The 23,763-nt window shown below is 54.6% G+C and overlaps 11 protein-coding genes across 11 annotated transcripts; 6 read left to right on the plus strand and 5 right to left on the minus strand.

Annotated features, from left to right (window-relative positions):
* Positions 1-9: 9 nt before the first annotated feature.
* IWZ02DRAFT_502594 (uncharacterized protein) lies at positions 10-3,576 on the plus strand (the record flags this gene model as incomplete). Its single annotated transcript, XM_066770307.1, has 8 exons — positions 10-482; positions 2,330-2,462; positions 2,509-2,543; positions 2,596-2,630; positions 2,680-2,731; positions 2,800-2,863; positions 2,911-3,191; positions 3,381-3,576. The coding sequence occupies exons 1-8, from the start codon at positions 118-120 to the stop codon at positions 3,574-3,576; spliced, it is 1,161 nt and encodes a 386-aa protein (XP_066618775.1). The 5' UTR covers positions 10-117.
* Positions 3,577-4,676: 1,100 nt separating this feature from the next.
* IWZ02DRAFT_494227 (uncharacterized protein) lies at positions 4,677-5,100 on the plus strand (the record flags this gene model as incomplete). Its single annotated transcript, XM_066770006.1, has 2 exons — positions 4,677-4,729; positions 4,845-5,100. The coding sequence occupies 2 exons, from the start codon at positions 4,677-4,679 to the stop codon at positions 5,098-5,100; spliced, it is 309 nt and encodes a 102-aa protein (XP_066618776.1).
* Positions 5,101-5,295: 195 nt separating this feature from the next.
* Positions 5,296-6,387, minus strand: IWZ02DRAFT_494228 (WD40-repeat-containing domain protein; the record flags this gene model as incomplete). Its single annotated transcript, XM_066770007.1, has 5 exons — positions 5,296-5,372; positions 5,422-5,723; positions 5,779-6,166; positions 6,213-6,326; positions 6,378-6,387. 5 exons carry the CDS (start codon positions 6,385-6,387, stop codon positions 5,296-5,298), a joined length of 891 nt encoding a protein of 296 aa, XP_066618777.1.
* Positions 6,388-8,680: 2,293 nt separating this feature from the next.
* On the plus strand, positions 8,681-9,641 carry IWZ02DRAFT_509552 (uncharacterized protein). Its single transcript, XM_066770476.1, has one exon. The coding sequence runs from the start codon at positions 8,915-8,917 to the stop codon at positions 9,494-9,496; it is 582 nt and encodes a 193-aa protein (XP_066618778.1). The 5' UTR covers positions 8,681-8,914; the 3' UTR covers positions 9,497-9,641.
* A 1,931-nt stretch (positions 9,642-11,572) lies between these two features.
* On the minus strand, positions 11,573-12,935 carry IWZ02DRAFT_485175 (uncharacterized protein; the record flags this gene model as incomplete). Its single annotated transcript, XM_066769212.1, has 2 exons — positions 12,834-12,935; positions 11,573-12,646 (listed from the first exon to the last, which is right to left on the minus strand). Exon 2 carries the CDS (start codon positions 12,623-12,625, stop codon positions 11,573-11,575), a length of 1,053 nt encoding a protein of 350 aa, XP_066618779.1. The 5' UTR covers positions 12,626-12,646; positions 12,834-12,935.
* A 1,234-nt stretch (positions 12,936-14,169) lies between these two features.
* On the minus strand, positions 14,170-14,513 carry IWZ02DRAFT_385406 (uncharacterized protein; the record flags this gene model as incomplete). Its single annotated transcript, XM_066765402.1, has 3 exons — positions 14,170-14,193; positions 14,243-14,335; positions 14,436-14,513. Coding segments are annotated over 3 exons (195 nt in total), but the record flags the coding sequence as incomplete, so codon positions are not given.
* A 311-nt stretch (positions 14,514-14,824) lies between these two features.
* On the plus strand, positions 14,825-17,581 carry IWZ02DRAFT_98010 (uncharacterized protein). Its single transcript, XM_066771491.1, has one exon. The coding sequence runs from the start codon at positions 14,958-14,960 to the stop codon at positions 17,385-17,387; it is 2,430 nt and encodes an 809-aa protein (XP_066618781.1). The 5' UTR covers positions 14,825-14,957; the 3' UTR covers positions 17,388-17,581.
* Positions 17,582-18,388, minus strand: IWZ02DRAFT_98009 (YkoF-like protein). The gene is made up of 2 exons (XM_066771490.1): positions 18,201-18,388; positions 17,582-18,135 (listed from the first exon to the last, which is right to left on the minus strand). Exons 1-2 carry the CDS (start codon positions 18,379-18,381, stop codon positions 17,963-17,965), a joined length of 354 nt encoding a protein of 117 aa, XP_066618782.1. The 5' UTR covers positions 18,382-18,388; the 3' UTR covers positions 17,582-17,962.
* Positions 18,389-18,394: 6 nt separating this feature from the next.
* Positions 18,395-19,311, plus strand: IWZ02DRAFT_98057 (uncharacterized protein). Its single transcript, XM_066771492.1, has one exon. It carries the CDS (start codon positions 18,507-18,509, stop codon positions 19,119-19,121), a length of 615 nt encoding a protein of 204 aa, XP_066618783.1. The 5' UTR covers positions 18,395-18,506; the 3' UTR covers positions 19,122-19,311.
* Positions 19,312-20,334, plus strand: IWZ02DRAFT_385300 (inositol-pentakisphosphate 2-kinase; the record flags this gene model as incomplete). Its single annotated transcript, XM_066765394.1, has 2 exons — positions 19,312-19,788; positions 19,918-20,334. 2 exons carry the CDS (start codon positions 19,312-19,314, stop codon positions 20,332-20,334), a joined length of 894 nt encoding a protein of 297 aa, XP_066618784.1.
* Positions 20,335-22,003: 1,669 nt separating this feature from the next.
* IWZ02DRAFT_502600 (RNA polymerase II-binding domain-containing protein) lies at positions 22,004-23,693 on the minus strand (the record flags this gene model as incomplete). Its single annotated transcript, XM_066770308.1, has 5 exons — positions 23,420-23,693; positions 23,280-23,371; positions 23,170-23,228; positions 22,979-23,120; positions 22,004-22,929 (listed from the first exon to the last, which is right to left on the minus strand). The coding sequence occupies exons 1-5, from the start codon at positions 23,515-23,517 to the stop codon at positions 22,004-22,006; spliced, it is 1,317 nt and encodes a 438-aa protein (XP_066618785.1). The 5' UTR covers positions 23,518-23,693.
* Positions 23,694-23,763: the final 70 nt, after the last annotated feature.

Below are 23,763 nucleotides of genomic sequence, written 5' to 3' on the forward strand. Positions count from 1 at the left end.
GGCAAAGGACCGATTTGAAATCGCTATATAGACGTCGCATTCAGCGGGCAAGCAAGCGCTCCAATCTACAAAGCACAGAATTAAGCATCAGCAGAAAGATCCGAAAACAAGAACACCATGTCCTCCTCAGACATCTTCTCCGACGCAAGCAGCCAGGAGCTGCAATCCATCATCTACCGCCTGCTGCAGCAGCACCGCAGAAACGGCGACCGCCTGCGCAGCATTGCCATCCGCTACCACAACACACACCCGGACGCGCGGCTAGACCAGTCCATCCCCAAGGACCTGCGCGCAGAATCGTTTGCCAAATTCTGCCCCAGCAGAGGAACCAGCCAAGCCGCACCATCCAGCCCCGGCGTCGAGGACGGGCAAGCCGTGCTCGAGAAGGCACGAGGCATGCTCCGCGCCGATCCACACAGCATATCAAACCTGCGTCGCGCGCGGCAGCTGCTCAGACAGGGCGCGGTGCCGCTCGTCAACGCGTGCGCAGTGGTCGACAGGCTCGACGCGGCGACGGCCATGGTGGAAGCGGTTGCGGCGGAGCGGTGGCGTCGAGGTTTGGATAAAGACGTTGGGCAGGAGGTGCTGGAGACGGCGATGGTTGGGCGTGGAAGTGTGCGGCGACGCTGCCAGAGGCGCACGCAGCGTTGAGGCTGGGCAGATCGTGGAGACAGATTACGCTCTCTTTGTTTTATTCAATACAGGTCCGTTGTGACTTGTCTGACTGCGCTTTGGCGCATCGTTTAGGTGGTGAGGTGCGCGAGGTCCTGTGCGGAAGGACATGCAAGGGTAGACGTTGGATGCTCGAGATGGAGTTGTTGTGGGACAAGAATCTTGAACAGCGAGACGTGCTCGGCTCCACGTGGGTCTTCCTCGTACATTTTTGTAAAGTTGTTCTTAGACAAAGTGTCTTGGGTCTCAGATTCGGTGATTCCAGATCTTTTCGAGAACAGAGCAAGACAGATGGCTTGAGATCGAGTCTGGGATACGAAGTTACTTGAGACAATAGAACCTACATATCAACACTACCGTCGCTTCCAGTAGACGCAGATGCAAAAGAAGACCATGAACCCGTGGAAACCTTTGGAGCCGTGGAGTCCCGATGTCTACATGCAGGAGTCGGGCGAGAGCCTTGACACTCGACTCAAAACCGCCTGTCGTGAAATTGCGGGTCGAGATGCAATCCTTTGAGCAGTACCGACGAGAAGCGGTGGAATACTCGGAGCTTTACCATTCTGCCGTAGGAAAATTGCAGAAAACGACCAAGGGTGTGTGGACGGACGAAAAATCCCTCTCTCGGGGCGCAACGAATATTTGCAAACGAAGCAAAAGATGACGATGTACCGCCGCTGCCAAACGAGGATATCAAGGCCGCCATTTACGCTCTTGGAACGAGGACGAGATGTCCGAACATGTGGGAGATCGACCGTCGGATTGCTCTCGCACAGGAAAAGAATTGGAAGTTGCTCAAATTGCTGGAAGACCTCAACAGAGTTGCGACGGCGGTTGTCCACACAAGGTCGGTGTCAAAGATGAACAGAAAAACGTTTTGCTGACTTGATCAAGTCATCAGAGAAGCCAAATCTGCAACAGAAAAGAAGCGGGAAGGCGAAGAAAGTCAGGGGACTTGGCGCAGGATTCGCTCGCTCCGCAGAGGAGCTGAGTCGGCTGCTTAAGAAGAATCGAGCATGAAAAGCTTCGAGGTGAAGTACATCAACATGTCTGGCAGAGACGTGGTGTTCGAGGACGGAAAATCTCCGCGGGCAACGTCAAAGGACTTCACATGGGAGGAATGACGCCGGTGGGTTGGGAAAGTAGAGGACTTGTAGTAAGGACGAGCAGAGAGATAGAGAGATGAAGCCAAAGAAGGGAATGATGGATGACATTGATGGATGAAGTCTGTGATGTCAGAGCGGCAACCACATTTGACGGAGGCTCGCCGACGGGAGGGCGGTGAGAGGGCGGCCCAAACAAACCGCGGAGGTCATGTCCTGGCACTACCCTAGTACGATCCGTCTCTTCATTTGACACGCACAACACCTCTCTGGGGACGACATTGTCTTGCCTCTCCTTTTCCCAAGTTTCCTTGACCCTGCCGCTGCAGAATGGATCGCGCACTGGGACGAACGTCATCTCCGATCGGCAGGTGAGCGCTCGAATGTCCCTCTTCTGGCAGAATGAACCGTCTTGGCTGACTGGTGGAACAACAGAGAACTGGGCCCAGACGCGGACGTAGAGGCCCGTCCTGCTGACGACTACCCTCGAGACGGCGTTAGAAAGGTACTCTATTCGCCCTCGTACACAAACCCTCGGCCGCTGACCTGGTCAGGTTTTACCTCCTCCCTCCTGAACCCATGGCGCGCCGCAACCGCAACGATCCGGAACATACCTCAGAACTCGATTCTTCGCAATTGAGCGTGGATCCGCTGTTCGCCGATGACACTGTGTTTCAGGCAGCCATGGTAATGCGAGACCTCTGCTAATCTAGACGCCTCTCTGCAATGACAGACGAGCCACAGAGACGACTCCAGGAATCTCGAACGGTATGGCTCAAACGACAATTGCTGGTGGATTTGGGTACTGAGAAGGCTACAGTGATTGGGTCCACGACCGTTTCGAGGACGATGACTGTGCGTTTCCTCGACATCCTTCCCGCGACAGCAGACTGACATGTTCAAGCCCGTCACCCGTCCCGCAGCCGCGGCCACCCGCTCCGAACGACTTTTCCGCCGTAGCCCTGATGCGAAAGGTAGAAGATCCAACCCTCCCCACAAACGACTTGTAGTTGACACGGGACAGAGAATCTGGTTACAAGATAAGGGTGGAGAATCTGCATTACGAATTGACCGAGGACGACATTTACGTATGTCCGCAACACCTCATTTCGATATCTTTCCTGACTCCTTGCAGGAGCTCTTTGAGCGCATCGGCCCGGTGGAGAATGCTCGTTTAATGTACGACCGCCACGATCGCAGCGAAGGCGTTGCTTTCGTCACCTATCGCAGCCTCGCAGATGCCCGAGTGGCCTGTCGCGAGTACGATGGAGCAAACGCACACGGCCAACCCATTCGCTCACTCTTGTCCCACCTGGCCCTGCGCCACGCCGCAACCCTTTGGACACTGCTCAACGTCCGAGCCGCAGCCTCTTTGAACGCATCGAATCTCGCGATCGAAGCCTCAGTCCTGACAAGGTTCGTCGAAGCGACGTGACTAAGCCTCCGCCTGCTGGTATCGACCGCTATGGTCCCAGGCGAGGATTCTGGGAGAAGACGTTCGCCCCCTCCCCCTCGCCGTCGCGGCGGTGGACGTGAATCGGGCCGTAGACCTGGAGAGAGGAGGACTGGTGGACGCGGTGGCCGGAGAGCCGATGATGATGGCAGGCCCGTAGTCCAGGGCAGGCCGAGAAAGACGCAGGATGAGCTTGATGCTGAGATGGAGGACTACTGGGGCGTGGGTCACGATGGAGCCGCCGATGCGCCTGTCAATGGCAGCGGAGACGTTCAGAGCGGGCCAGCCAATCCGGGAGCCGCCGCAAACAACGCCATCAACGACGACATGGAGATGGAGGTTGAGTAATGTGCTGGTAAAGAGGGTGGTGTCTACTGCTCGCCGTGATTTCTGAAGATTGGATGTGAGCAGGATAGGATTGATGGCTGCGAAAAAAGTCTGTAATTGGGCGCTGAACTTGACTGGCGAATGCAAACCAGCAGATTTCTCTCATTTCTTTCCGGTTTCTCAGTCCACGCTCACATCGCGTGGTCACGTGGCTACCACCGCGTCTTCTATATTCTTGTCTGTTTTGAAATTCATGGCCTTGCTTTGCTTTCTTCTCTGCGTTGCTCCATGCTACCCAGTGGATTCTGTCTTTACTGGTAACCTGAGCAAATTCCTTCGCCAATTCCGCTCCCTTCTCCCTTTCGTTCAATTACCTGCGCCTAGCCGTCGCAGCAACGCTCACCATGGTCAAAGAGTGGGATCCGACACAGCGCCCTGGACCTTGGGATTATCTGCTGTTTTCTGAACTGGTAAACATTGCAGCTGACGTCCAACAATACATTGGGAAACACAAACTAATCATCATCCATAGACCAACCTCTGTCGCTACTTCACAAAGCTACGAGTCAACAAGTACATTCCACCTGATGAGCCTATACCTGAGTCCCCGGACCGCTTCCTCTTCCATGACGAACAAGATGTGGCTCTCAGGAAAAAAGCGACAAGTGGTTCAAGGCGTTAGGCTTGTGGATCTCCCCGCAGGCCAGCATGAGTCAAGTGACCACGGCGGACGACTGCTCCCAGGTCAGCGACACAGGCGAGGTGGACCACGAAGATGAAGGCTACAAGGTCGGCAGCGCAGGCAATGCGGGCCACACGGATGAAGGCTCTCAGGCCGGTAGCGCAGGACAGTTAGACGACCACGCAGACGAATGCTCCCAGCCAGACAGCGAGTGGATTACGACCTCGCCCATCTCCTCCCCCGAATCCAGCACCTTCAACTTCCCCACCACTACCACCACCAGAGCCCCCCTCCACGCCCACATCCCCTGACCTCACCATCACCGCCGAGCACTGGCGTGCCATCGCCGCCCACGCCTCCCGCCTGCGCGCCGTCTACGCACGCAACCTACCCACCGGCCTCTCCGCCCTGCCCCTCCCCGCCCTGGACCGCCGCCGACATGCTGCGCGCCGCCCTCGTCGGCGTCTTCCGCACCTTCACCCGCATCGCGCGGTATCTGCATGCCGTCTTCGACGCGGCCCGACTGGAGCGGCGCCATGTTTGCCGTCTTGGTGCGCCGGGCATGTGCAGAGGTGCACAACATGTCGAGGCCGATTGACCGCGCTAGAGTGCTGGCGCAGTCGACGCTGGGAAGAGTGCTGGTGCTTTGCTGTCCGTGGCGCAAGGAGGAGGCGAAGAGGGGCTGGGTTGCTGTTGTTGTTGGTTGGATTGCGGCGTTGGGCGAGCATCAGGAGCGCTTTGAGAGGGATGACGTTGACGGAGAGACGGCAGTTGAGGACAAAGCTGAGAATGACGATGATGGCTTGGAGGGAGAGGTGGCCGTCGACGACAGCGAGTACTTTTCGTGTCAAGACGATCTCTAGTTGAAGCTGCGGAGGAAATCGTGGACGGCTCTCATAGTCGCATCCAACTAAATCCACAACAGACAGACTACCCGACCCAATTGAACTTCTGAAAAGGGTATCATTATGCTTATTATTTATGCTTGTTGTCCGTCCTACCGCCACAATCCATACGGGGCCGTTGTAAACTTCCACAGCTTGATTGTGCCATCCTCGCTACCCCGTGGCATACAGCTTTCCATCGGGAGAAAACATGGTCGTCCAGACGGGACCATGGTGACCCTTGCCAACCTCTGTCTTTACGTTAGTAGAATCCAAGTTTTGCGAGAGAACAATTCTCACCGAGGCATTGTTCGGTTTCAAAATCAAACACCCGAACCCAAGTGTCGCCGCTGCTGCCAGCCACGAATTTGCCCTGTCCGCTGTGGAGGGCTACGCTAGCCAAGTCGTAGTCCGTCTTGATGCTCTTGATCAACAGCGCCGGCTGCCTTGCGTCGAAAAAGTATGCCGTTTTACCGGCGGCCACGCTGAGCACTCCACCTCCAGAGCCTCCATCGACGCTGATGTTGTCCATCTCACAGCTACCAAGCGTGCCCTCCACCGTGTATTCGCCAATCGTGCTTTGCGTCCTCAAATCCCACCATCTGATTCTCTTATCTTCCGAAGGCCGTAATCAGAATGTTTGGGTCATTTCCCCACACAATCGACTTGATGGATCCTTGGTGGGCGCCAGAGCCAATTTCGTAGCTCGGGGTAGGCGAACTTCCGTTGACGCCAGTCGGTGAGGAGCTGGCGCTGCTGCGAGACAGATCAAAAATGCGAAGTTTCTTGTCCTGGCTTCCGGTTGCGAGAATCTGCGGGTGAGGCTGGTTGGGGAAAGCGACGGCTCGGACAATGTGCGGGTGGTCGAGCGTGTGGAGAGCTTCTCCGGTTTGCGTGTCCCAGACCTTGGCGGAAAAGTCGGCGGAGCCCGTGGCAGCGAGGGTGGCATCGGCGGAAAGGCGAGCCGACCAGACCGCGCCCTTGTGTCCGAGAAAGGTACCTATCCAGTCCCCAGTCACGCCGTTCCGTAGCATAGGATTGTTGTCTTTCTTTGATCAGCTGAATACTCGACATGTTCCGGACAACCGCACCTTTGCATGCCGATATGAGGTAGTATTGATCATCGTGGTCAACCGAGGAGAAGCTGATGTGGGTAATGGGACGGGAATGACCGTGGCAGGTCAACGGTACTACTTTGACGGTTTCTGCGGTATTTGTGAGCAAGGGTAGGGCCATGCCAATGCTTGCACACGAACCGGTTGCCATTGTCATTTGCAACCCCGACTGTTCCGCTCCAACTGCAAATGGACACGCAAAGCACCTCTGGCGAGACGTCACAATGGTGTATGTGGGTAGTTTCTTAGATGCCGGGGTCGAGAATGAAGGTGGTTGAAATCCAGCCGATTAAGGAAAGCTAGCTGAGAAGAAATGGGCCGAGAGATCGTAATAGTCGTCAATTCATGAGAGCATAACGGCAACCCCCTCGTGGGCTCGATATCGAGAGTGGTCGAGGAGGAGGGGTGGTCGGAGGTTGGTTGTACAGGTTTCTTTATTTGCGGAAGGACTGCCTACTTGCCTGCCACTTCGTACTCCACCACTTGCTGCGGAAAAACACCGGCCCGCCTCTCTCCACTGCCACCACTGCTCACCACACCTCGCTCCCCCTCCATCTTTCACCTGTTGCCACGAAGCTCTCCATTTCAACATTTCGAATCTCGGTCCAGAGCTGGTCGGCTTCCAGCATGTGTCGCTGATGCCGTCGCTTCCGCAATGCTCTCCGTGGGCCATCAATCGGCGTTTTTCCCATGATCATGTCGGAATAGTCCGTCATCTTCAAGCCTCCGTGGCAGACTTTTCTGTAAAATCGGTAACAGCTTTGCATATTCAATCGGAAAGCTGACCATGTCTTTTCGGCCCTCGATCAAGCTACATGTCGTACCACTCCGAAAGTATCCCCGCCAACCCGCTACCATTGGATGATCTTCGGCCTCAATTCTTCTGACGTACTGCGGCACGCCATCTAGCATCGAATGGCGAGGAGATTTCTGAAAGGTTTTCGGCTTCAAAGCCCGACGAAATTCTCGAAACTCAATGGTCCCTCGCTGCCGATCAACCTTAACCCAAGCTAGAAGCCGAGAGACAGACGGAGAGACCTGACCGGCTAACTATCAGAGGAACCTTCCCCGCTCTTTGGGAATACTGAATCGTCTGTCGTTGCTTTTCGTTTCACCGGGCACTGTTCTGCGAGACGGTAAATATGGAAAGAAAGACAGTCATCGACCCTCTTTCTTCGCTTCATCGCCAGTTCATCAGTGCGCCAATGGTGTTGAATTGCTCGAACACCAGCCGCTCTTGGAAAGTTGTCGGACGTTTGATCATTGCATGCCCATCGTCTTTCAGAATTACAAGCCTCCAGGCGTCTACGTGAAGAGCAAAACCCATCTGCCTACAATCAGATGGGTTGCTTCAACATCCCACAGCGCGTTGTTGCCTTTACGGTTTCTAACAGGCCCGACTCGAGTTACTCGACCAAGCAGCAATTTCCCCATCGCCAAGCTACAGCAACTGTCGCACCAATGCTGACCCGTTTAGATATTCGAAACTGTTGTCAGTAACCATTACGGCAACAAAAGAGATGACCAAGAAACAGTGCTTTGAGCGAATTCTTTGACACGCTGTCAGAATTGCGGCACAGGTACCGATGCCGACAACACCATTCGGCAAAGTGAATCTCTCACGTGAAATCCCAATGCACTCGAGATCGGTGAACACGTCGATGGAGCAGTCTGCGCTCGACGTCAGAGCAAGGAGTTTTGTTCGGCAAACGGTTTGCGGGCTTGGGTTGGTTCGATAGCTTGGACCGACCAAAACTGTTAGACTCATGACTTTGAGAAACCCAACCAATGGTATCATTCTCTTTCCACGCAATTCGCACTATCTGAATCAGATACATTCGACTTCAAACATCGCTGTCGTTACTACCAACGTTGTTATGCGTTGGCGGATTGAATTATTACACTCGTAGCAAAATCAACAGCTCACCTTTTCTTCACAATTTGATAGCAGGACCCACCAAAAAGAGTACAAATTGTCTCACCAACGGTACACAAATCCTGCGAGTTCGGCCTTCTGTCCCTGATATCCTGGTCCCTGCCAAGCTGCGCGGCACTCGATCCCACTATCCAACGGGCCATCAGGGACCCTCCCAGCAAACAATCACAAAGGCGAAACATTCTTATCTCAGCGCCGCGTATTAGGCTCGAAGCCGCTACGTCAGACTTGCAGCTAACCAACGAGAGGCTCTTTGTTCCTGAGCGCCCGTCCTGGATCCCTCGGCCTTTGGACTCCATTCGCAATTTCCAGCGCACTTTCTCGACCGGGCATGGGGTTGCCACGATGATCACCCCGTCGTTCTAAGCGCGTGGCGTCGTAATTCCGGAGCACTAAGTATAAGAAGGTAGTGCGCAAATGGTGTTTTCTCGTCACCAAGGTTCCCTGCCCTCCTCGATCGATCTGCTTCTTTGCGCGTCGTACCTGGTTTCTGAGTTGCGCCATTATCCTTCACTGTTGGATGTCAATCCGTTCATTCTTTACACTGAGATCATTCTCACGACAGTCTTTCGTCGAAAAAAATAGCTGAAGCAAGCCTTCACGCCTGGTGCATTCTGAAGGTACAAAATTAACCTTCCGTCAATTTGACTTGGAAGACGACAGTTGCGACTTCGCAACGAAATCCGACGGGACGCTCACTCGGAAAACCGGACGAAAAGGCAATCAGCAAGGCACCACCACAATGATGTTAGGTACATCATTTGCCTCGCTGCTCCTGGTCCTCCTGGCAAGCAGCCCTGCTCCCACCGCCGCAACCAATACGAAAGTTATCAACATGTGCACGTTCGACATTTACGCGAAAACAACCATGGGCGGCGGGTACGACAGCGGCGGCAAGCACAAGATCGAAGCGAACGGCGGCACATACGAAGCACCCATGTCACCGCGCAAAAACAGTCCTGACGGTGGTCTTTGTGTCAAGTTACAACACGACGAGGACGGATCTTTCGACTCGGACATCTATCAGATCGAGGTCAGCGAAACCGACGGTCCCATGGGCATGGATTCTGATGATGGCTCGGAAGGCCATCTTTGGTATGACCTGAGTACCGTCAACGGCAGGCCTTGGCGCGACAGATGGAGGCGCCTTGAACTTGAGGGTTCGCGCGGATGTCCCGTCTTGGAGTGCGCCCCCGGCGGCGACGAGTGCGAATGGCCGACGCCGGCAAGCACGGGGAAGATGGGTGACTGCAAAGGGGGTGAGGAGGTGACGGTGCTCTTTACCTTGTGCAGAGGCAACGGTTTGATTGGAATTGATCGTTGAGTTTGCAGCGGATTTTGGCAAAGAAATCGGAGGTGTTCGAAAACAGGTTGAGGACGAATGATACGAGGTACGATTTTTTCATTTAGTCTTTCCTTTCTGGGGGTTCACTTCTGTGTATTTATTCGATGGGGGGGTTGTTGATGGGGCGATGGTGGTGATGATGGACACGACGTACGTATGCTTCACAATACATACAGAATATCAAGCTTCGACACGCTCGCTTGTATCGTTCTGAGAATCGCAAGCGGACCAATTTCTCGAGCGCATCCTTTCCTACCAAGTCGCGCATCCAACAGTAGTACTACATCGACCACAAACCGACCACCTTCTCCGGCGACATCAGCCTCCGCACCCACAACCAGTCTTGAAAACCAAAAATAAGTCTTCATACATACGCTTTACGCAAGTATTACGCCTATAATGACCTGCGTTGCGTTGCGCATGCCAAGCTCAACCCGTGGCGCAGTTAAGCTTGTCAGCTGATAGAGTTGTCTTCTGTTCCCGGAAAGCTACTTAAACTCAACGGCCACACGGTTGGTGGTATGCTTTAACGCTAATCTCGCCGCGCGAGGACGGTGGTGTTTGGGTCAAGGTTTGGTGGGTGCGGTGATGTGGTTTGGGTTTTGGATGGGTTTGTGTGGTTTGTTGCTGGGAGGGAGTCGGGGTGTATGTGTGAATTGGCTTTGATAGTCGGTGAAGCTAATGGTTGGTCCATGGAGTTGTAGACCTTCATTGCGCCTCCGTAGGGGACAACATCACCACTGCCTCTCGCATGTAGCTTTGGCTCGCCTCCGCTTCGGCCTCTTTTCAGACACGGCGCGCCCAGAAAGTCATGAACTTGCGTAGCAAAGGCCATAACACGACCAACAGTTTTGTATTCCAGGATTTTCTGGAACATGGATACCAGACGCTGTATCCTTGGATCGCCTTGCTGCAGACGTCGAGGCTTCAGCGAGATGGTTTTTACAGATGCAAGAGAGCTGGTAGGAGCCCGAATGTTCGGCACCGGTGCTGGAACCGAAGCCTACGTGGCTGGAAGCCCGCCAGTTGACTAACCGGAAGGGGGAGGGAGCAGTCACTCGCATGCGCGAGGTCAGCGGATACGGCGCTCAGTACCGTTCGCACGCGTGTTCACTGTCGATTCAGGGGTATATAAACCTCTCGCACACCCCCACTTCCCTCGGCACAAAGCACTGCACAGCTTGTGTGTGGTGTGAATCGGTGAGAACTGACCGCAAGTCTAGAACCACTTTGGTGGAGGCGGCTGGGAGCCGAAGAGAATACCTGGACTCTACTAATCCCTTGGCCTCTCTCTGTCGAAATCACTCTCCAAGTATGAGTCAGCATTATTAGTACACAGCGCTGGAATTCATGACGTTTTGACAACGAAGCGAAGTTTCGGCATTGCGTCACAAACGACTCTCATATATATAGGTTTTCTGCTCAGTCTTCCCTTGCCCTGGGTGAACTCACTCCAAAGGCAAACGAAACCAAGTCCAAAAGTTTGATCTTGGTGCAATCCAGTACGAAAATAGAGTGCAGTTCTCAAAGGTCGGCACTACGAGGTTGCTGCTTCCGTGCCGCGAAGTGTAACAAAAAACGTAGCATGATTTGGATCAATACTGCAACGTAACCCTTACAATCGTTGAACTCGCCAGTGGAGTGTTGTGTACCAGGACTTTGGGCAGGAGGAGAAAAGGTCTTGTACTCTAGAGAGCCGCCGGCGTCTGCGAAGGTCTGATCCTGCCGGGGCATAGGGCCAATGAGACTGATTGAAAGCGTCAGCTGGGTATCTTGCAGTCACAAGCTATCCACGTACGATTTCTATCCAAGCAACTGGTTCGGATACCAGGACGCTGGTCAAGTACAAGGCGTCCGACACGAAGAGGGGATATGGGTGGAGCCTCTCCGGACATTGACAAAAAAAGGAAAAAAAAAAAAAAAAAAGGGGGGGGTACCACGACCTGAACCGCATCATCCATTTTAACAGAAAAACAACCGACTTTCGTTCAATTCCAAAAGAAGTTCTCCACGGTAGCAAAACCCATTCACTACCTCGCAATCGCCCCAATCCTGTCACCGCTCGACCCTTTTCCCTTTCCCCTTCTCCGCCGCGAATCCGAAACGCCCCAGCATCTGCGCCAGCTCTCTATTCGGCAGCAGATCGTCTTCACGACGAGCGAAACGAGGCGGCCTCCATTTCCTTGGCATCATTGGAGGCGTCTGGTTCTGAGCCGTGACCTCCGCTGGCGTCACAGTCGCCATGGCCTTCATCTGCGCCAGCGATGGCGAAGCAAAAAGCGGCGGCTCCATCCTCCCCACCGATATTTCCGTCCGCACATCTGTGCCGCGGCGGCCCTCGCTCTTTCTGTCTTCTTTCATTGGAGCTGGAGATGCATTTGCACTCCCACAGCACTCCTCAAAGTTCCCGTGTCGGTGAACGACGGGCCAGCTCCAGCTGTGCAGGAGGTGAGAGAACTCGTGTTCTGCGCTTTTGTTTGCGTCAGGGGCTTTTGATGACGTTGCACTGTGCTGAAATCTCTGGCCGTTGGTCGCTGAAGCGGTTGCTCGCGTAGATCTCCCAGAATGTGTCTGAGAAAGGAGAAGTGGGCTCTCATGTGCGGCCCTACGATGCCTTCGGGGTGTCGCTGTTGGGCGGCTTAGAGGCGCTGTCTGATTGTCGATTCCAGATGTCCAAGTTGGGGAGTCAGACTCCGCTGATGCATCTTGTGGGGTCTCCAGGGACACTTTCTCGAAGTGAGCTTTTGAGACCAGCCTACGAGGTTTGGGCGCTGATCTATTCGAGAAGATGTTTGGTGACGTATTCTCTTCCACGAACTCTTCTGAGTCTTTGGAGCCGTATCCTTTCTCCGAATCGCTTGGATCTTGTTCCTCGACTGCATCGAAGAATTGTGGTCTTTCATGCTGCTTGTGGGCACATCGTCCTGGCAAGGGCACAAGCTCTGGCGTAAAAGGAAATTGAAGCCGGGACGGTGCGCGAGCTTGGGTCTGAGGAGGCGTTGGGAGTTGGGCAGGCTTGGACCGAGAGAGATGTGGGGCTTTTAGTTTTCGCGACCCCATGGAGACCCGCTGCTTTGACGAAGAACTGTAGGGGGTTTGGGGATACATGCTTCAAGGAGCGTGACGAGACTGTTGAAAGTTAGAAGACTGTTGAAGCGAGCAATTTGAAAAACGCTTGGAGGAGTTTCGAAAGGATGGGACTCGCAAGAAGGAGCGATATGAAACTTTCACATCCAGGGGTCAAACGGTGCCAGTCGGCTTGCCGATTCCCTAACCACACGGGTGCCAACATCAGACTATGGCAGGGATGTCTTACAATCTGGATGCATAAATTTTGATTCCAGCCAGTCATGTTTGACTCTTGGATTCAGTGACTTTCCAGAGCCTTCATCTTCTCTGCTTTCCGACTTGTGTGGCTCATCATGGTTCCAGGCCTTGGACTACATTTCAGTTAGCCATGTTCTGAGAATATTGGAGCTGCCAGGGCAGCATTTGAGCTGCTATTCCCGATCAACCCACAGGTGAACCACCGGTCAATCGGCGGTAAGAAGTCAAGGGGAATTGAAAATGCGTCTATGCCGACAGCCATCTCGGGCCCCAGGACACTATCATTCGTCCGCCTCAGTACACCGCGTGTGTTTCCTGAATGGGTGAATCCGGTAAGTGGGCGCCGTATGCGTTTGTTCATGATGCCGCGCCGGTCTTGCCTGTTCCATCTCAAAGCGCTCAGACAGTGCAAACGGCGGATGCAGCCCGCTGCCTTGTTACGCCAGAATGAGCGAGCGGGAACGGGATTGGGCTTTTTCAATCCTCGGCGATCTTGCTTTCGCACCTTGAGGCGTAGCAAAGGCGCAAACGGAGTGTACGATTGGCCATCATACTTCGACTATGAGCGAGTCAGCTAGTCGTAAACTCCGCGTTCAGTATTTTTGAAGGCTATCGGACAGACAGCACTATAGATTAGTCCCCCCTCACCCTTGATAAAACCCAACGGGCAGAAGAGCTTGCATAAATATGCAATGATCACGCGAAGTAATTTCAGCGGTTGGCAGCTCGGGGGGCATGGAACCGACAGGCTCGCATGGGAATGCAGTACGGAAGAAAAACAAGCCCTTGGACTTCAGTGATTTGATTGTCCCAGCCAACCGATGAATTCCCCTAGGGAGAGGCAGATGCGTTATTGGATTGCAGGTTTTTTGTCAGCATTTCATGGCACGAGCTTGCTCCGAGACAAGTTCCACACATTTTCATCAAGGTCTGCTACACTCTGCGCCTGCCCTAAGATTTCCGAATAAGCCAAGCCAGCGGCGTGGCTTTGAAGGGTTGGTGTGCTGAAGACTTCAGTCAACTCGACGATTCGAGCAGTGAGACCGTTCAGTCCCCATGTAATCTCCCACGAGCTTAAGCCCCTCTCCACGCGTCTTAGGCCCCGGACTCGGATCTTCTTTGTACTGCATCATCCAGCCCCGTGTTTGCATCGCACAACAGATGAAATGTGAAAGTTGATATCCGGATGAAGATTCAGCCGCAGATTCCTCTAATGTTGGCCCGCGGAAAAACTGGTATTCCAAGGCCGATTCGTCTAGACTGTACAAGATCCGATGCGCAATCGCGGATGATCTGCCCACTCGACCATGCTGAAAACCACTCGCTTAACCCCACCAGGTCTTCTTGCCCTGCATTGCCCGTTAATGCGTGGTCCTTTGGGGGTCGGATGGCACCTACGAGAACGACGCGGCAAGTCATGTACATGGCGGCGCCGAAGCTGCCACAGAGCATGACGTAGTAGGGGTAGAGGAAGAACTTGCTGCGGGGAGTCTGCGATTATGATTCAGCCTAGTCCCTTCAATCCATGCGCGATCCAAGCAGCCGGATATAGCTTGTCGAGGTTTTCGCTTGGGACTGCGGGGTGACGGACCTTGTTCCACTGCCTCAGACCATCGTGCTTCTGGAAGAGGCGCTGGTAATGGGGAACGTTGTTCTGGCGAAAGACCCAGCTGCGGAGACGTCAGCGGTTTGGCTCCATGTTCAGGGCAGGTTGAAGCTCGGGGAGGGGGATCTGTAGCGTGGAGCTTGCGCGCGGGCGCGAGATGCTCCTGGAATCGTGCGGTCGAAACATACCCAGCCATTTTGACGTCGGTTGCGGATTCGGAGAGGTGGAGTGGATGGGATTGGGAGTCGGTTGCGCGGATGTAGACGTTAAAGAGGTCGGTGGTACGATGCAAGGGCAGGGCTGGACTTGCCAAGACCATTATGTCAGCGAAAAACGGGCGGCGAGGCTTGACCAATGACGCGGGCCGAAATGGCGTTCGCGATTTGTGTGGAGGAGCGCAGCAAGCACCAACTTCCCATGCCGGAGCAGTCAACGCTTTTCCAAATGCTCTGGCGCCGCTCGTTGTGATGACGGGTGTTGAGACCTCCCAATTGACCACCCAAGGCCATGCCCACGGCACTGGACAGGCTACTCGCCAAGCCATCGACTTTGCGACTGCTCCGCCGCATCATTGCCGCAACCCACGAGCTTCCCCGGATAGCTCCACGCCGACATCTCTCCGCGCTCTATTCGACATACAACACGCCCAATGCAGTGCAGGAGAAGAAAGACACCGGTGACGATCCAGTCGTACAGAGACAAGCGTTGGGAGAGCATATTCAGAAGGCGACTCACGCAAAGTTGCGCGCTTCACCAACAAAAGAGGATGCCACGGAACATGATGCAGCAGAATTTGCCGATGAAGTGCAAATTGAAGCTTGGATTGCGAACGTACAAAGCCTGCAAAGAATTCATGGGAATACTGCCGTAAAGACGTCCTGGGAAATCTTGCGACAGAATCAAGTTGAACTTCCAACCGGGGGGGTTTTGGCGAATGCAATGTGGGGGCTTTACATCGCCGAAGATGATCTCCTCGAGAGCGTCTTTTCGTATGCTTTGGACTTGAAGCGTAGGACAGGCCAGACCTATGACAAACTCTACGAGGGCATCCTCGCTCACTTTTTTTCAAAGCATCTACCTTCACGAATCTACGAATGGCATGAAAGATTAATCAACGATTTCCCCCCTGCCCCTGGTGGACTCAAAATGATTGCGTCTCACGTCCGGGGCTCAAAAAAGTCTTACAAGGCTTTTCGATGGATTTACCACCGCAACAACCAGCATGACGTGTATGACACGATTATACCCTCATTGTGCGACCAAGGAAAGGTTGCTATGGCCCGCAATTTGCATGTCTGGTTGCTGTCTCGCGGCGATTGTCCCAGTGGTACCCGCCGTGCAGAGGAAATCGATGGCACTGAAAAACTTCCCTTGCCCTCAAGAGGCCGCTACAAAAGGAGGAACACGGAACACACTGTTCCATCTCCCTCGGATCCTTCCAACGCGTCCGCAGTCTATGTGCGCCAGTTGGAGACCGTGGGTATGAGGCCTAAAAAGGTGGACGACGAGTTTTGCGCCCGATTGTTCGCAACAAAAGCATTGACCATAGATTTTGCAATCGACTGTCTCTTGACCATGGACTGTAACGAGATTGGGTCATTGGCTATGCGAGAAATGGCCTTTCGCTCTGGAGACTGCGAGTCGATTGTTCAAAACGTCCTAAAAATTGCCCACTCGGGCATTGCCATCAAGAGGACTACGTACAATCGGGCAATCATGAGGTTCGCTGTGCAAAACAAGCAGGAACTGTTGCGAAATTTGCTCGAGACTGACCACCATCCGGAAAACTTTGACGATGAGAATCTGCAACGCAAACTGCTCGACTCATATATTCGGGCGAACGACTGGCCTGGGATCAATCGCACATTGGCCATACTCACCGTCTCCGAGCGGAATTCTGACAACTTAGGATGGAATATCCTGGTGTGCGCCGTGAGCAAGTGCAATCATCTTTCCTGGCACGATCATATTGCACGACTCAGTCAGATGCTGGAAGAAGCAGAATTCAGGGGCTTCAAGATTACACAAGGCACTCTCCGCACTCTAGAAGAGCAGCTCAGATTGCGGAGGCCCGGCCGCTCTCCGATGACAAGTCCCCAGCCGGGAATACGTGATGACATTTGGTTTGCCAACGTCTGCTGCTTGGCTCTCAAGTTGGGGACCCGAGTTTCTCACTATCAATGGCATGAACTCTTTCGCCGCTTCGGGATGACTGAGCGCTTTGGCCATGTCTACTACCTGGCGCTTTGGCTTACAGATTTCTACACTACAACTCACAACTTGCCGGAAGACCTGTTACGCGAATTCAATCACCACTTCAACAAGGATGAATTCTTTTCCAGCGACATGCTCGCAACTCGAGGGCCGCTTCCACGGCAGCCGACTGACATACGACCCTCGGAGGTCAGCCATCCTCTCCGCCAAATCTTCAACGCACTCACAGTGCGCGCCTTCGTCGCCTGGTCCATCCGTCGCGACTTCATCGTGCCCCACAAAGGCAGCAAGAAGCGTCCTCACCACTGGACCCGTAGCCTTGTGTTGCTGAAGATCTTGCGCCAGAAAGGCGTCTACGTAGAAACAGAGGTTGTGCGCAAGGAGCTACAAATACAACTTCTGCGGCTGTTTGGAAGGCTGTATGGTATCCACGATCCGCTGCTGCGTCGACGATTCCGTTTGTACATGCGCTCCAGGGGCAACAATCCCTACTCGTTGGCTGAAATGGTGGAGCAAGCCAATGAGGCCTTCCGTAGCGACGCTGAGGGAGCTAACGAGGAACCGCTGCTGGACCTCAAAAAGGTAGCAGAGTATATTGTCCACACAGGCAGTTTGCGGTTGTGGAGAATGAGGCGGTGGAGAATTAGGCACGAGCCGGGACGAAACAAAAGAGCTCAAAAGCCACAGCTAACGACTGATTTGTGGAGTCAATTGAAGCTGTAGCGTGTATGTTTTGTAGAAAAGTCATGCAACGGCTATAGAACTTGGCGGGTTTCTGGTTGGATTTAGAATTTTGAGTCTGCAGAGCGCGGCGTTGGGAGCAATCCTGGGAACAAGACTCGATTGAAGACGGACAATATCTGTATTCGCCAGTCTTGTGTGGCAAAATGGCCGAGGGTCAGGTCCGCCGCTCCATTCAGGGGAAAGCATTAAAGTGAGGCGACTGAGATTTCCAGGCAGGACATCACGACGGTTCAGCCGTGGGAGAGACCGATGGATCAACGGATGCAAATATCAAACAGGCCCTACTGCTGCGAAGTTCGGCGTCAAGACGAGCAAACGAAGCCCCTGTCAAATAACCGAGCCAGGGCCGGCAAGCTCATCTCCAACAGATGCAGCACGATTTGGAGTCTGACCACACAACAACGGCTTCTAGGCTGCAAGGAAGATACAACCACGTGAGGAGTTTCGTATTTGGACAAGTGCTACAGCTTGCATCTGCATCCCCATTCGTTCAGGACCGGGTCGAATATGACAGCACCGGCGGGCAGGGGTTGGACAGGCGGCTCATGCGCGTTCTATTCATCTTGTTCGAGAAGGGCCTGCACCTTTGCGACCTTGTCGTCAAACGACTGCTTCTTGTCTGTCCGCGTGCCAATCCTGACGTCGCTCTGGATGCGCACGACGCCGTTTTGGTGCAGCATGGAGTGGCATTGGCCGATGAGGCGCATGACGTCGTCCCAGGAGCCCTCTGAGTGGTTTTTTTTTTTCTGAGTCTACAGACTTACCGCGTGGCGGCGGGGAGTGACGGCTCACCGACAGTGGTTCCGGCAGAGTGCATCGAGTGCTTCAAGCCCGACTTTTGCAGCAGACGCTGGACGGCGGCGACCTCGGCTGAGACGGAGGCGGTCGGAGTGCCCAGGGGTATGAGACAAAAGTCGGCCGTGCACGCAGGAGGCGTGGGGAGGGACGAGGGGGCGGGCGTGGATTGGGACATGGTGTGGTGAGGAGTGAAAGGGGGAATCTACACAAGAGACCAGACCTGAGATGACGAAAATTACGACATGCTGACAAAGGCGATCTCCGCAAGGCTGGGAACCCTGTTCGGGGTGGGGCCTTCGCATGGTCACAGCTGAGGTGCAGCTTCGAGTCGCACTGTTCGCAAAATACGACCTTGCGTCTTCTTCTCCGCCTCTCGTCGCCTTGTTGCTGCTTCTTACAATCCATACCCATACAGCTACCGCCCTTCACGCCCTTCCGCCGTCTCGTCTCGTCTCGTCTCGTCTCGTCTCGTCTCGTCGTGCCTTCCCGCTGCCCACTCAGCCGCCTTGCATTGCATTGCCTTACGTACCTTACCGCGCCAACCGCTCCGGCTCCAAACATGTTCACCCTTTTGCTTCCTCCCCATCGCAAGCCACTACACCCACAACATATCTTACTCCATCATCACCCCACTGCGCCTCCGCTCGCTGCTCGCCGACGTACGCGACCATGGTGAACAGGGCCCACTTCTGCCGCCAGCCGCCTTGTATGTCTTCATTTCTACCCGCATATCTCGACCCTATACAAGTCGACCTGAGGTTCCTGGCCGAGGTATGGCCCTCGTTCTGTTTGACGTGTGCAAAAGCTGACCACCTGCCAGGGCAATGCCAATGTCATTTACAGAATCGCTCCCGTCCGCGCAACCCACAACAGCGCTTCCCATGCCGACACCTTCGACAAGATCATCCAGCTTGACGCCCATAAGATCCTCGAGCCCGACTGGCGCTACAGCCACGAACCGGAGAGACAGCGCATGTTCAACCGGGACATGGCCAAGCAAAAGCACTCGCTTATCAAAAGCTACGAAGACGTCGGCCTCCAACACGCGGCGGCAGACTTTGTGACCAGATGCACTCGGGCCGACTTGACCGGCGCGAGTAAGGACATGTTGCTACGTCTCAAGAAAAAGGTTCCCTTTTACCAGGATGATAGGACAACGTACGACTTTTACCTAAACACCATTTCCGATTGGATCCCTCAGCGTCATCTTGTTCAGCAGGACCTGATCAGAATCAGCAATGACATCATTGAGAATTGCAATTCGGAGCTGCGCACGCGCGAAAAGAGCGGCCAGAGGGAACCCAAGCGCCATGGCACCTATCTACACCTCACAGACTCGGCAATCATCATGAGGGACATGAACAGCTATGACGCGGAAAAGAGCGTGACGCTCGAGTTCAAGCCCAAGTGGCTGTGGCAGTCTCCGACTGCTCCACCCAATGCCACCAGGTGTCGTACGTGCGCATTGCGTGCACAGCGCAAGAGCAAAGGCGAGAAGGAGTCCAAGACGCACGGGGTCTTGTGCCCATTGGTCATTTCTACGGGCGAGCCAGACTACATCCGGGATGTGGTAACGCAATTGGTGGACAATCCTTCCAACTACGTGGGCACGGCCCTTCCACGCTGGTTGGCCGACACACATGCCACCAACGGAACCAACGGGCAGACACATGATAATGGCCCCAAGTCCCGACACGACCTCATAGAAAAGCTTTGTCGCCATTTTTCCGCCGACTCACATGCGGCACTACACAAAAGACATGGAGAGGGCTACCACGTCCTTCAGGGGCTTCAACATATGCAGAGACGCCTCGACCAGTGTGGGATTCTTCACCGGGAGCCGACGCCCGATTTCCTCCTGGCCATGACACTTCGCGACTGTTCGCTCTATGTGCAGGTTCACTGGGACAGCCAGCGCGTCGAGTCGAGACTGGGCGACCTCGATCCCAAAGTTTCCAAAGGAGGCAAGTTGGAGCAATGGCGAGAAACAGAAAAAAGCCTGTTGGACGGGGGGTGGTATTACGCAGCAGAGGGGGATGAGACGTGTCTACTCAGCAGGCAAGCTCGTCCAGTCGCTCCCCAGCAGTTCCATGCATCCTCCCGCCGTCCGTCATGTGCTCCTACATGAGAAGTCATCCACCCACTACTTATCTCTTCCTCACAAATACCAATGGCCAAGATATGACTCGTCACACATGCAACCGTCAGCACCACGCCCCTCCAACAACCAACCACCGCTGACACGCGTGGCTCAGGTACATCAGAGGGAGCCTTGCAAAGACAAAATGGTGTCCCCATGCCCTTTACTTATCAAACTACGTACGTATGGTACAGTTTTTCAACCCCACCGACCCAAACAACCCAATGGGCTTCATGGGATCCAGGCCATACAACAGTCTCGAATGTGTCGACGCCCTCTGGACAGCCATGGGCGACGTTGTCGCCGGACCTACTCCAGCCTGTACGCCCAACTGGCTGTGGCGCACATTGACTTACTACCGCGGCCGCGAAGTCTTCAAGGTCATCAATCCCACCGACGGGTCGCCCGCTACCAGGGACGGCTTCCAATACTACATTCTCTGCCCCACCACCGACTCCTCCGCGTAGAGCGCGGTAGGCGTGCCCGCGGAAGCCGTCGACGCTCAAGCCGAAGCCGATGACCTTGAGGTTCCGCCGCCTATGCGTCATCCCAGTCGCCGTGGCCGCCGCCGCACCGTCGACGAGCTTCTGGGGCTCAATCCGGATCGGTCCGTCGCCGGTGTGCGGCTGCCGCTCTCTATTGCCTCTCTGCTCGAGCTACGTCGCCTGAATCGGCGGGTGGTAACGCTTCGTCTTCGCGATGGCACCACGCGCCAGGAGATACGTGTTGTGGCTCGCCGCACTCGCCAGTATCATTTTGCTCGGAGATGGGCTGAGCTTTTTGATCCGTGATGCGTGCGTGCCATTTCGTTGTGCGCTCTGCCGCCGCCGCTGCTGCTCCTGCCTTTGGTAGGCACGCGCTTGATCTTTCGTCGGTGCTGCTGTTGCCGCTTTTGTCGCTTTGGGAGCGGCTTTGTTTTCTTTTCGCCATTGTCGTCATTGTGCTCCCGGCGGCCCTCGTTTTTGCGCTGGTGTAGAGGAGGTCTCATCTGTGGTTTTTGCGCTTCGCCTTCGCTGCGTGGTGCAGTCGTTGTATTAGTACCTTGTGTACCAGTGTAGTGCACTGTGTAGAAGAAGCAGTGGTGGCATCAGCAGCAGCTGGCTTGATCAGTAGTATCAATGCGTAATAGACACATACTTCTCTGTCTTCATGGTGATTGATTGGACGAGAGGTGGCGTGGCACTGTCTGTCGAAAGTACATCATAGAATGGAAATGCTGTTCTCATTCCAACTGAAACAATCCCTCGTCACCACCGGATTTTTCGCTTGGAGCAGCTCAGTACGACAGCAACAGGAAGCAAGCTACCTAGCTAGGTAGGTAGATAGATAGAGAGACGAATGCCGCACATGCGGCCGTCCGTTCGTGATTCGTTTATGATGATGATAATGATGATATGATGAAGATGATGAATGGTTACGATGATCGCTATCGCTCAGTGGTGCACCTTGACCCTTTACTTTTCCCTTTCTTTCCTTCCTTCCTTCGTCCACTCCACTCCACTCCACTCCACGCATTCGTCCGTCCTGCCGTCAAAAAACGTCCCATTCCCAATGTTCTCGGATCTCAAATTTCAACGCGACAACGCAAATGTCCCGGCGTCAGCAAGGCAGTAGCACGTCAATGCATCACCCGTCCAAACCCACGCCCCCCCCTACTCTACTCCTTCCCCAACATCGCCGCAACATCATCATCAATACCCTCAAACTGGTCACTGCTGCCGCCAAATTCCCGCTCTCCATCGCCGGCGAGCCGTCGCTTCTTCGGATTACTGCCATACTCGGCGCTGTAGCCATTTGTAGCGCCCGTTTCGTCGTCACGCTCGCGCGTCTGAGGCAGGCTGATAGGGGCTTGGGCGTGGGCGAAGTCGTGGACAGCGACGTCGGGGACGGTGGTGGTGATGGTTGTGGGAGCAAAGGCGGACTGGGCGGACGCGGAGGGCGAGCCGACGGGCGTGATGGACTCGACGGGCGGCGGGGTGAGACTCTCGACGTCGGGGCGCTGGGGCTCCATGCCGCTGCCGTCGTCGGGGTAAGCCGCCGCCGCCGATGGTTGTTGTTGTTGTTGTTGTTGTTGTTGTTGTTGCATGTATGCGAGGCGCGGGTCGTCGAACGCCGGTTGCTGATCTTGCTGCGGCTGCTCCGTGAGCCCGCGCATGATGCTGTCTTCCACCTCGCGCTTCTTGTTCTCGATGCTCTGGCGCCGCACGCCCAGCTCCTCGTGCTTTTTCTCTTCATCCCCCAGCACCGCCTTGTGTGACGTGAGCATCTTCTCCAGCTCGCCGATCAGCTCGCGCCGCGCCTTGAGCGTCTCCGCGACCGCGCCTTCGGCCGTCGCCAGGTTCTTGAGGACTTGTGAGAGGCGCGCGGCGTGGACGGGCGGCGTCGGCGTCGGCGTCGCGGGGTCGGTGATCTTGGTATACTCGTCGTCGGCAGTCGTCACGGCGGGTTTGCGCGTGGTTTCGACTTTGGTGAGGGCGTTTTGGAGGGTTGCAAGCGATTGGAGTTCGCGAGGCGTCGAAGAGCCGCCGAAGAGCGAACCGCCCAAGCCAGCTTTCTTTCCTGGTCCGCGATTTTTGTCCAGTTCTGTGCGCGTATTAGCTTTCCGTCAACTGAGTTTGTCTCCAGTATGTACCATCTAGACTCTTCTCCACTTGATCCTGCACCGACGTCTCAAAAATCTGACGCTGACGCCAGACTTCAATGACGCGCCGTATCTTCTGTTGTATATCGTAGGGCGCGCCTTTGTATGCCGCTGCTGTACCTTCGGCTATGATCTGTAGGAAGTCAGAATTGTAAACTCCGAGGCACATTTGTAGGACTAACCGGCGAGAATGCAGTAACGAATTCGACCCTCCTGCGGGCTTTGGATTGCTGGACAACCTCTGAGTCAAGTCAGTATCCGAGTCACTCCTTGAGACGAGATGCGGCCGTACCATTGGCAAGGTATATCAGACTGAGTCTCTTATTCGGGGGAGAGTCTTTGACGCGGTTCATCCACAAGTGAGCGGTACGATCTGCGTGACGCCTGTAAACACATCAGTACGAACCACCATGAATAGCATAGAAATCGCACCGATGGAACATGATCCACTGGGCGACAGTAACAATGCCCTCCTGCGTCTCATTGAGCGCAGACAGTTTTGCCTGGACAGCATCGTCCGTGTAGGCCATGATGACGGCCAAGATCAATGGACAGCTTGCAGACGCAGGTAATGACGGCTTCACGCAAGAGACTGCAAATAACGAAGCTCTTCACGACAGAATGACAACTACCGAAAGCAGCAGAGGCGCAATGTTGGCGAGGTATGGCAAGAGAGATGCGGAGGAGAAATGTCGTCGAGCTCTACCAAGCTTCCACTGCATTCCGCCTTAGCGCGGCTGCGGGCCGAAAGGCGCCAACGTCGGTTGCTGACTACG

This window comes from Phyllosticta citriasiana (genome assembly GCF_038021145.1).
Source record: "Phyllosticta citriasiana strain CBS 120426 chromosome Unknown IWZ02scaffold_16, whole genome shotgun sequence".
Classification (NCBI taxonomy): Eukaryota; Fungi; Ascomycota; class Dothideomycetes; order Botryosphaeriales; family Phyllostictaceae; genus Phyllosticta; species Phyllosticta citriasiana.